The sequence below is a fragment of the Hordeum vulgare genome, chromosome 7H, assembly GCF_904849725.1.
Source record: "Hordeum vulgare subsp. vulgare chromosome 7H, MorexV3_pseudomolecules_assembly, whole genome shotgun sequence".
Taxonomy (NCBI): domain Eukaryota; kingdom Viridiplantae; phylum Streptophyta; class Magnoliopsida; order Poales; family Poaceae; genus Hordeum; species Hordeum vulgare.
The window spans coordinates 573,717,885-573,728,253 of record NC_058524.1 but is presented as its reverse complement, the minus strand read 5'-3'; the positions used below and the strand labels follow the sequence as shown (position 1 = coordinate 573,728,253).

The window sequence follows — 10,369 nt, the reverse complement described above, 5'->3', positions numbered from 1 at the left end:
GGAGATTTTCCTGTTTGAAACGTTTTTTATGACTTATAGGTGGCATTGGTTGGTAATTTTAGTCAACTTTAAGGGTAATTTGAATGACGTACGAAAGAAGCACTATTTGCTTTATTAGTAGGTAAGATAAGATAAGATAAGAATACGTACGGACAATTTGCATTTGAGTGCACTCCGGTATATGTTTGACCAAAATGACCGACGTGCATTTGATTGTATTTGATGTTTTGAACATAGGGTTTATGGTTGCAAATGACAAAATTTAAGGTCCGTTCGATCCGCATGTGATTCCGCAAATCGTATTAGGGACCCTGATTATGCCCTATTTCTGCAAGAATAACAAACCTTCTGATCCTCATTACTCCTTCAATAATTACTACTCCCTCCCGTTTCAAAATATAAAACCTTTTAGAGATTTCACTAGAAGACTACATACAAAGCAAAATAAGTGAATCTATAATCTAAAATATGTCTATGTACATCCGTATGTAGTTTATAGTGCAATCTCTAAAAGGTCTTATATTTAGAAACGAAAGGAGTATGTCACTTTAAAATTACTATTGGGAAGAGAAAAATAGCAATCTTTTTATATTACTCCCTCCGTTTCTAAATAGTATAAGTCTTTGTAGAGATTCTACTAGTAGACTATATACGAATGTATATAGACATATTTTAAAGTGTAGATTTATTCATTTTACTTTCGATGTAGACTACTAGTAAAATCTCTTAAAAGACTTGTATTTATAGAGTACAAGGGTAAGATGAGATTACATGACTTGCAGCATTTAGTCGTCGTAATCATCGTTATCCCTGCGGTTGAGGAACCGCCGGACGGCGCCGACGACCGCCCCGCCCACTATGAATAGGACGAGCGTGTCGAAGCCACCACCGACCCCGAGGGCGACGCTCGGGCCACCGTAGAAGCCGAACGGCGACAAGCCGTACCCGCCGTAGCCACCGTACCCGTAGCCGCCGACCAGCGGCGGCGCCACGCCGGGATTGACGTAGATGTTCGTCCTGCGAGCACGCGCGCGACGCGAGCATCACAAAACAAATCAGAATCGCGCCATGCTATTGCTGCTAGTACGTTAGATCTGGCTGACGCTTAACTGATGGTTACCTCGAGTTGTTTATCCGTGGACCGGACGGGCGCGGCGCCGCGGAACGGAACGCCTTGCCGCCGATCCTGCCGCCCGACTTGCCGGCCATGGCGTCGTCGACGGGCGCGAGCACGAGCACGCCGGCGGCCAGCGCGACCATCGCCAGCTTCCCAAGATTCTTCATCTCGAGGTTTGCGGCCCACGCCGGGGGCGCGCCGTCCTTGTCGACGTTTGAGGCCCTGCACGAGAGCCTAGCTGATGCCGGCCTTGACGACCTCGCGACCTGCGGGGCCGTGCAGAGGGGCCTCCCCGTGAGGAAGCTCTGGAGCGATGCGGGTGCTAACGCCATGGCCGCCGCTAGCTCTTGGCCTCCTCCTAGTTTGCTCGATCGCTCTTCTTCTTCCTCTGAATTTCTTGGATTGCTTGCTGCAGTTGGAGATGGCAAGAAGATGTGGTAGAAGAGCTTCACGGATTGCCGCGTTTTGGCAAGAGGAGGGGGAAGGGTAGTAGGAGACTTGAAGGCTTATCTTGAGATGAGCAAGCGGCCACTTGGCCGAATGTGAGCGGCCGGGTGAAACCTCTAGAGGAGAGATATCTTTTGAGCGCTCGTTTGTTCCGTAGCAAAGCTTATTCTGTACACACATGCATGCAGCTGCGCTTGGTTTCATCCCGTGGTTTCACATTTCAGTGAAAAGCTGCTCTGCACAGCGTTTTCGTCAAAAATACATTGCAGTTTCTCGAACCATTTTTGTGTCGACAGGTTGATCATGAGTTCATGGCCGATTACATGCCCGTTAACTCTCGACTTGAACACACACCCTTTCCAGATTCGTGAACAATTTTTTTAAAACAAAAAACATTTTCAAAATACAGGATTTTTTTTAGAAAATCATTAACGGTTTTCGAGATGCGGTCATTTTTTCATAACATGAAACTTTTTTATAATTCCCTTTTTAGCAACACGAGCAATTTTTGAAACTCTCGCAAAACTTAAGATGACTAACATTTTTGAAGTTTCTGATTTTTTTAGAAAAAAGAACATACCACTGACACTTTTTGAAATTTCTGAACGCATTGTTCGAAGCTGACGGACAAAATCTGAAGACATGAACATTTATTGATACCAAACACTTTTCAAAAAGTTGTGAAAATTTTGAGCAAACAAATACTAATATTTTGAAAAACATGAACATTTTATGAAATTATTGAACAAATTTTGAAAATGAGAACATTTATTAACTGCTGAATAAAATTACAAAACACAAAGTTAATGCAAATTCTGAACACTTTTAAAAAATGCGAACATTTTTTAAAAACAACTTGAATAGCGAAAGTTAACTAAAGATGAAAAAGAAACAAAAAGGTAAACATCAATAAAGAATTAAATAAATAAAAACCCGGTACAAAAACAACCTAGAAGTTTCCCAAAAGAAGAAGAAAAAACGGCTAGAAACCCACAACATGAAAGATTTAGATGAGGCGGTCCAAAATTAATCGCTTGGGTCGCGCGTGTGTGTTTCTGGAACAGTTTGACGCATAATGCATCAAATAGAAAAACTCTGTCAAATAGACGGCACAACGCAGTCGAGGCTGGCCGATTAGACCGACCGCTCGTCGCTAGCCACACAATATGATAAGTTTTAGCGGTAATCCGTCTATGAGTCCGAGCTCATATGAGCCCGGTGAATAGTATGACAGTTTGGACTATTAAATATGTTTAAAAAATTTCATTTTTTTTGTGGTGCAAGATGCTTCTATGCATGATCTTCCTGTAAAATATTATGAAGTTTGGACATTCAAGGAGCTCGCGATAAAAAAAAAACAAAATCAGACATGAATAGTGCGATTTTTAAAAGTTTCTCACACATCTGAAATTTGTTTTTTTTTGCCGCGAGCTCCTCGAATGTCTAAACTTCACAAAATTTTGCAGGGAGTTCACAAATAAAAGCATCTTGCACCACAAAAGAATTGAATTTGTTTGAACATTTTTTATAGTCCAAACCACTGTACGGTTCACGTCCGGGCTCATCTGAGCCCGGGAGCCAAAATGTCGCATCCAAGCTTTAGTTTCTAACTACTAACACGGACTACTTGAACTATTCATTATCGACTGGTTTACAATAGCAAATTGGTTCAGTGTCTGAATTCCTCAAAGTTTTTTTTGTATTTATGCAAAATAAAAAAGATATCATATTCCATGTAGGGTGCTCGGGTAGGCCAAAAAACTCTGTATGAGAGCATGTTATTTTGAAATCCATCAAATGACCTCAATTTTTTTGTTCGCTTGTATGGCCAATTCAAGTCAGCATGTCAAGTCATTTCAAGGATGTAAAAAAACACCATATTCGACATAGGGTGTCGGGTAGTGCAAAAGGATCCGTTCGAGAGCACGTGTTTTTCTGACACCTGTCAAATTGACAAAAAAAAAAGTTCATGGATTTATATGACCAGTTCAAAGCACCATGTCAAATTGTTTGAGTTCTCGAAAAGTATGGCATTTTTTGAAGTTTTCTTCGTAAAAAAGACGTTAAATGTCCAAACATATCACAACTTACATACGACGCCGGAAGTTGTTCAAACCTGATAACAATGCCTACTACAGGCATGCTCACTTGGTGACAGTAGTTGGGGTCATTCCAAGCTTGAGAGCGCGTTGTTTTTCAACGTCCTTAAAATAGTCTTAATCTTTTTGCATGGCCTTGTATGGCCGATTCAAAAAACCATGCCAAGTTGTTTTGGTGTTCGACAATTTCTTGCATTTTTTGGAGTTTTTTTAGTTGAAAAAGACCAACGAATGGCCGCATGAGACGCAATTCGCATACGGTGTCGAAAATTATTCAAATCTAACATGGATGCCTATCATTGGATGCCCACCTATTTACAAAAGTTGGGGTCATTTTAAAATGTCAAAAAATAAACCATGTTAACGACGGTATTTGGGTCATTTTTTAATTTATGTTAAAAAGTTAAAATGAGATTATTTATATAGCAAACATTTTTTATTTTTCAACAAATATTTAAAAGCACAAGCATTTTTGAAAAGTAACATAAAAATATACAAAAAACAAAAAAAAACAAAAAAAAGAGAAAAACCAGTTCACTATCGTAATCCGTTCGCTGAGGTATAATCCCATTAATCCGGAAATATACTTTGGTTCCGGAAAATACACACACGAGCGACCCAAGCGAGCGAATTTAGGCCGACCCATCTAAAGCCCTCACCTTCCGGTTTTGTGAACCCCAAGGTTCCCAGCCAGATGTTTCCCCGTTTTAGGGAACCTTCTAGAAGATTTTTGAACCGGGTGTTCTATTTTCATTTTTTTAATTTATCTTTCTATATCTCAATATTTTTGTTTCCTTTTTATATTTCCTATTTTCCTGATTCATTTCCATTTTTTATTTGTTTTATATTTTTGTTTCAGGAAAATAGGAAAATAGGAAATATAAAAAGGAAACAAAAATAAACTTGTTGTACCAAAGAAATATCCTGAAGAAGTTAGCCCTCTTTCTCTAGAATTTTCAATGAAAATATCACAACAAGTTTCTAAAAAAACTGTAAAAAGTCATATATGCAGCTAGATTGCATGGTGAAGCATGCACATATAGATTCCCATATTTCTCAACCAAAATTTGTAGGTTACTACACCCAAAATCTGCAAGGGCAACTTTTTTCTTCTTCAGATTTTCAACTTTGCGGAGCAATTTTTCCTCGTCGGTAACTGGAATTGGTCATGGTGTGAATACTTCTGGGTATGATACCAAACTAGAGGGGTTGAGCGCGCTTTGCTATGCTGTTCGTGTTGTTGGGATTTTTTAAACACCCACTCTATTTTAAAATATAAGGTGTATTACTTTTTCTAAAAAATATATTTTTTAAAGTTTGATCAAATTTGTAGAGAAATATATAAAAAATCCATAACATCAAATTGAGACGATTAGATTCATCATGAAATGAATTTTCATATTTATTTTGTGTAATATGTGGATATCGATACTTTTTACTCTGAACTTGGTTAAAACTATTAGCTCTTATATTTTGGAGCGTGTTTTATTTTTATTTGTAATGCGGTGATTTGGTTGGCCTTTTCTAGTGTGATTTTGTGTTGTCTCCATGCAACTTACTTTATGTGGGAAATTTCGACGCTGGCCGCATGTACATACTACCTTGATGCTGTAATATCACATGTTGACGCCTCTTTTTTCTTTTTCCTCAGTGGTGGGAGGGTGCACAAGATCAATACGTTTGCAAAGCCGATTGCAGTAGATTGATTTGAAAAACCGTTGGTCCGTTCATAATCATAAACCAAATTCAAATTGAATACATTAATTGAATGAAAGAGCATGGAAATTAGGGTTCATAATCATAAGCCAAATTCGAAATGAATATGTCAATTGAATGAAAGAGCGTGGAAATTAGGGTCCATAATCATAAACCAAATTCAAATTGAATGTGTTAGTTGAATGAAATAGCGTGGAAATTAGGGAACATAGTGAACTTAGGAATTGAATGTGAGAGCTCCTTGAATATTATTGACCAAGTCAAAATCGGGTGACCCGATTCTAATTTCTAAATTGAAGGCCTCAATTAATTGTGAAGCCTTAAAAATTTGGAAGCATGGTGTATATTAGTTTAAAAGAATTGAATGATATAGCTTTAAGAAATTATTGACTTGGTAACATCGGATGGTCAAGTTTTAATTGAAGACCTCAATTGAATGTGGGTCCTTCAAAACTAAGGAGCTTAGTGTTATAGAGGATGGGTAAGTGAAGCAGCCCAGTCATTCCAAAGATTAGAATATAATGTCCTCTTTCCATTCTCATTTCCCCGCTCTTAATTAAATTTCTTCCTTACAGTCATGTGTAAAAGTGACATACGATGCCAGATGTGTTGTCGTTCAGAGGTGAGCTGTTGCCACCTTTCTTGGTCAGAGCAAAGAACCGATATCCCCACAAAAAGAGAAGAAGAGCAAAGAACCGATTAGTTACATTTATATTCAATAATTATATATGTATAAATATAAAAACTCTATTCATCATCTAGGGTGCAGAATAGTTTATTCTTCATCCAAGATAATATTAAGATCAATTTACAAATAAATTACATTTGAAATACAAATAGTTACATTTATATTGAATAATTATGTAAAATTTGATAAAAGAAAAAGAAAAATATAGATCAGAAGACCAGAAAAAAATGGATTTATTATACCTTTTTGCACTATTTTTGTATGTTCGTAATTTTACGTGACATAAAATATTTTTACGTTGATTATATTTTCTTACGGTATCTTTTTACATATAAAATAGAAAAAAAATATGAAATATAAAATTACGATGCATTAATATTAAAATATAGATACATTATATATATATATATACTTATATATATATATATATTCCATCCACTGATCCACAGATACATAAGTAGGAAACGACACCCTGATTCATATACGACCTTTTCTTGCATCGAGGCATTCAATCCTATTATCATTCTTGCTTTGCTCATACATAAGCCATGATTTGTAAAGAGCATTCTGCAAGAACAAACAGTAGGAAATTACTTATTGTTTTTTCAATTAAGTATAATTTCTAGCTACGGTCATTTATTTGAAATTCAATTAAATTCAATACTAAAACTAAAGCTTATTTTATACTTTCTCTGTTCCAAAATAACTGTCTCGACTTTATATTAGCTCAAGTACAAAGTTATTCTAAACTCAAGACACTTATTTTAGGACGGAGAAAGTATATTCAAACAGGTTTTCGAGCAGCAGTCAAATTGACTTCCCCCTGCTTGAGCGTAATGCCCGCCCCTGGTGTGGTAGAAAAAGCCTCGTTTTCTATTCCTTTTAAAGTTGCTGATGCGAGCTACCGAACAAACAAGATTAGTACAAAAAGCCACAACTAGCACTAGCTTTCGTGATTGCTTCTTTCTACTTATACTATACATAATAGAAAACTAAACAGTAAATATGAACAATGAACAATAAAGATGAAAAATGAATAGTGCAGATGAACACTTCAACTGTTCTGCTAAAAATATTGTCTACTAACTAAAAAAGTACATAAATTAGCTCCGACTTACATCAAGTGAACAAGCGAGGAACCTCCTCCCAGTACTAATCCCTTCGAATGCAACCAACTTCTCGGCCGGCTTGCCATACTCACACATCACCATCGAATCATCATCAACGCCAACGTAATTAGGTACTCTATTGTAGCTGGGATCTAGATTCAACATGCAAGTTCAAATCGAGCCAAGCCAAAAAAATCCCCATTCGAAACCCTAGACCGAACAGAGCCTAACCCTAGACATAACTGACCATGATAGGTGATTCACATGAGGAGATGTATTGGGCGGCGAAGTCGTCGCTGTTGTTCCATGAAACCATGGCGACCGACGGCCGGCAGAGAGCAGGTTGGTGACCGGCGGCGAGTGATGCAAGAGAGGAGAAGGGCGCAGGGTGAGAGACACGTGAGCTTGAGAGGGGCACTAAGGGGGGGGGCTGTCTGACGAGGAGCGACCGGTGAGGCATCCCGAACGTTTTGGTCAACACGGCGCCGTCTGTCGAACCGTTAGGCCACGTCGGCATTTTTCGGGGGCATCCGTTGGAAAAGAGGTCAAACGAGTCTAATCGGCCAATCAATGCTTTTTTGCAACGGTTAAAGGGATTTTTCGGTGCTTTCTGCAACCGATTAACAAGTTGTCGTTTTCTGTAAACCTAACCATAAATGTGATGTTTTTTTGCAATTGACTCCTTACACTGAGGTGTAAATTGACATACGATGCCAGGTGTGTTGTTCAGAGGTGAGCAGTGCCACCTTTGTCGGTCAGAGCAAAGAACCTATATCACCGCAAAAAAAGAGAGCAAAGAACCGATATATATATATATATATATATATATATATATATATATATATATATATATATATATATATATATATATATATATATATATATATACACACACACACACACGAATATTGCTTTTGGCTTCCGAGCTCACAGAGGCCTTTAAATTCAAACTTCAAATTCAGTAAAAATCTATATTTTAATGTTTCAAAAAATTCTGGAAAAATACATAGATAGATGAAGGTATAATACACAAATGTGTAAATTTTCAGAACAAAATACGTTGAAACGAGGGCTGTGCAAAAAAGACAAATCCGAAGCTGTTTAACACATGTTACTATTCATCATTTCAGACCATGAATTTATCTTTTTTGTACAGATCACGTTTTAAAGTATTTTGACCTGAAATTTTACACACATGTCGGTTACATCCTTACATACATGCATATTTGTTTTCAGAATTTTTTGAATCATAAAAATTTAAATTTGAATTTTTCAAAAATAAAGGCCTCTACGGAGCTCAGCCTCCAAAACGCCATTCTCTCTCTCTCTCTCTATATATATATATATATATGGTAAATGCTTCCATCCAGCGTGCCGGCCGAATCGTTTCGGCAGGTCGCGCACGGGCCGCGGGCCTCGCTGATAGCCATGCAACATTTTTTTATCCGATTTGCTGCAACCATGTTTAGTTTTGCTTCAAATGTTTGTCATTTTGCTATATTTTGTTCATTTTAAAAAGTTGCATCCACGGTTGGTTTCAACTCGAGTTCGTTGAATTTTTACTACAACCGGCGTTTGACTTTTGCTACAATCGTGTTAATTTTTGCTACAACCGGTATCATTTTTTACTGCAATCGTTCACTAAAAAAGTTGCATACACGTTCACGTATATATTTGCTACAACCGGCGTTTGACTTTTGTTACCACGCATCATCAGCTTCGTTTTTTTGCTACGATCACGTAGATATTTTTTTTGCTACAACTATTTTTTTGTTGCAACCGTTGACGAAAATTGCTGCATCGCGTCAAAATTTGATGCATCGAAGAAAAATATTGCATGGATGGATCTAACGATCTCCATCTGGGACCGGCGCGAGCGGCGCGTAGTACTGCCCTATATATATTCCATCCACTGATCCACAGATACGTAAGTAGGAAACGACACCCTTGATTCATACAGTCTCAATTACTTAGCTGCTAATACCTTGGAATCTCATTCACTCGATCGGATACTGAGAAATGTCTGCACCTCGGTTATTACTGCTTGACAGGAATGCCAAGATTTCTTTCACTGAAACAAAGAAGAAACAGCTGTTTAACAACAAATTTACAGCGCGCAGATAAAATTGTGATGGGCGGAGGAGGATTTAATCGCCCATATGTTACAAGACTATCACCAACTCACGAGCTGTGGGTTGCAAAACCGATGAAACGAGACTGGATCGACTGACATGCCCGGTGACATCAGCTAATTGTGGCTCTATATAAAGAAGATCGGGATCAGCAGATCCTCACAAGCACAAATCACGGATCTGCATGCAACCTCGCAGGCATGGCTAACATGAAGCTACTGGCCGTGCTCGCCGTCTTGCAGTTACTGTCACTCCACCTCCACGTCCATGGCGTCTCCGCGTCCGCCGTCAGCAGCGCACACAAGCCCACACAACCGAGGGGCGGCGGCAAATGCCACATCAGTGGCTTCCTGCACGGCGTAGCCGGCAAATGCAACAGGGAGCACGGCTCGGACTGCTGCGTGGCCGGCCACCGCTACCCGCAGTTCAAGTGCTCGCCCCCGGTGTCGGCCGAGACGCCGGCGATCCTGACGCTGAACAGCTTCGCGGCGGGCGGGGACGGCGGCGGCAAGTCCTTCTGCGACAACCGCTTCCACAAGGACAGCGAGCTGGTGGTGGCGCTGTCCACGGGGTGGCTGCGCCTTGACGGCACCCGCAGGTGCAACAAGATGATCCGCATCAACGGGAACGGGCGGTTCGCGCTGGCCAAGGTCGTCGACGAGTGTGACTCGGTGAACGGCTGCGACGCGGAGCACAACTTCGAGCCGCCGTGCCCCAACAACGACGTGGACGGGTCGCCGGCCGTGTGGAAGGCGCTGGGGCTCAACGAGGACATTGGAGAGTTCAAGGTCACTTGGTCTGATGTGTGAGCCTATGCCATGTACCCATGGTGACCTTGCAATAATCTACACGTAAACGTAGAGGGAGGTCACTTATTACGCAGCGTTTGGTCTATGTGTTGGTGGTGGAGTTGCTGCTAATAACTAAATAAGCCACTGCTTTATACTCCCTCCGTTCCGAAATATAAGTCTTTTTAGAGGTCATATATTAGGGTATGGATTCACTCATTTTGCTCCGTATATAGTCTTCTTGTGAAATCCCTAAAAAGACTTATATTTAGA

The 10,369-nt window shown here is 39.7% G+C and overlaps 2 protein-coding genes across 2 annotated transcripts; one reads left to right on the top strand and one right to left on the bottom strand.

The window, feature by feature from the left end:
• Nucleotides 1-275: 275 nt before the first annotated feature.
• LOC123412531 (shematrin-like protein 3) lies at nucleotides 276-1,662 on the bottom strand. The gene is made up of 2 exons (XM_045105480.1): nucleotides 1,121-1,662; nucleotides 276-1,017 (listed from the first exon to the last, which is right to left on the bottom strand). Exons 1-2 carry the CDS (start codon nucleotides 1,447-1,449, stop codon nucleotides 786-788), a joined length of 561 nt encoding a protein of 186 aa, XP_044961415.1. The 5' UTR covers nucleotides 1,450-1,662; the 3' UTR covers nucleotides 276-785.
• A 7,846-nt stretch (nucleotides 1,663-9,508) lies between these two features.
• Nucleotides 9,509-10,117, top strand: LOC123407235 (putative ripening-related protein 4). The gene has a single exon (XM_045100322.1). The coding sequence runs from the start codon at nucleotides 9,509-9,511 to the stop codon at nucleotides 10,115-10,117; it is 609 nt and encodes a 202-aa protein (XP_044956257.1).
• The last annotated feature ends 252 nt before the right edge of the window (nucleotides 10,118-10,369 follow it).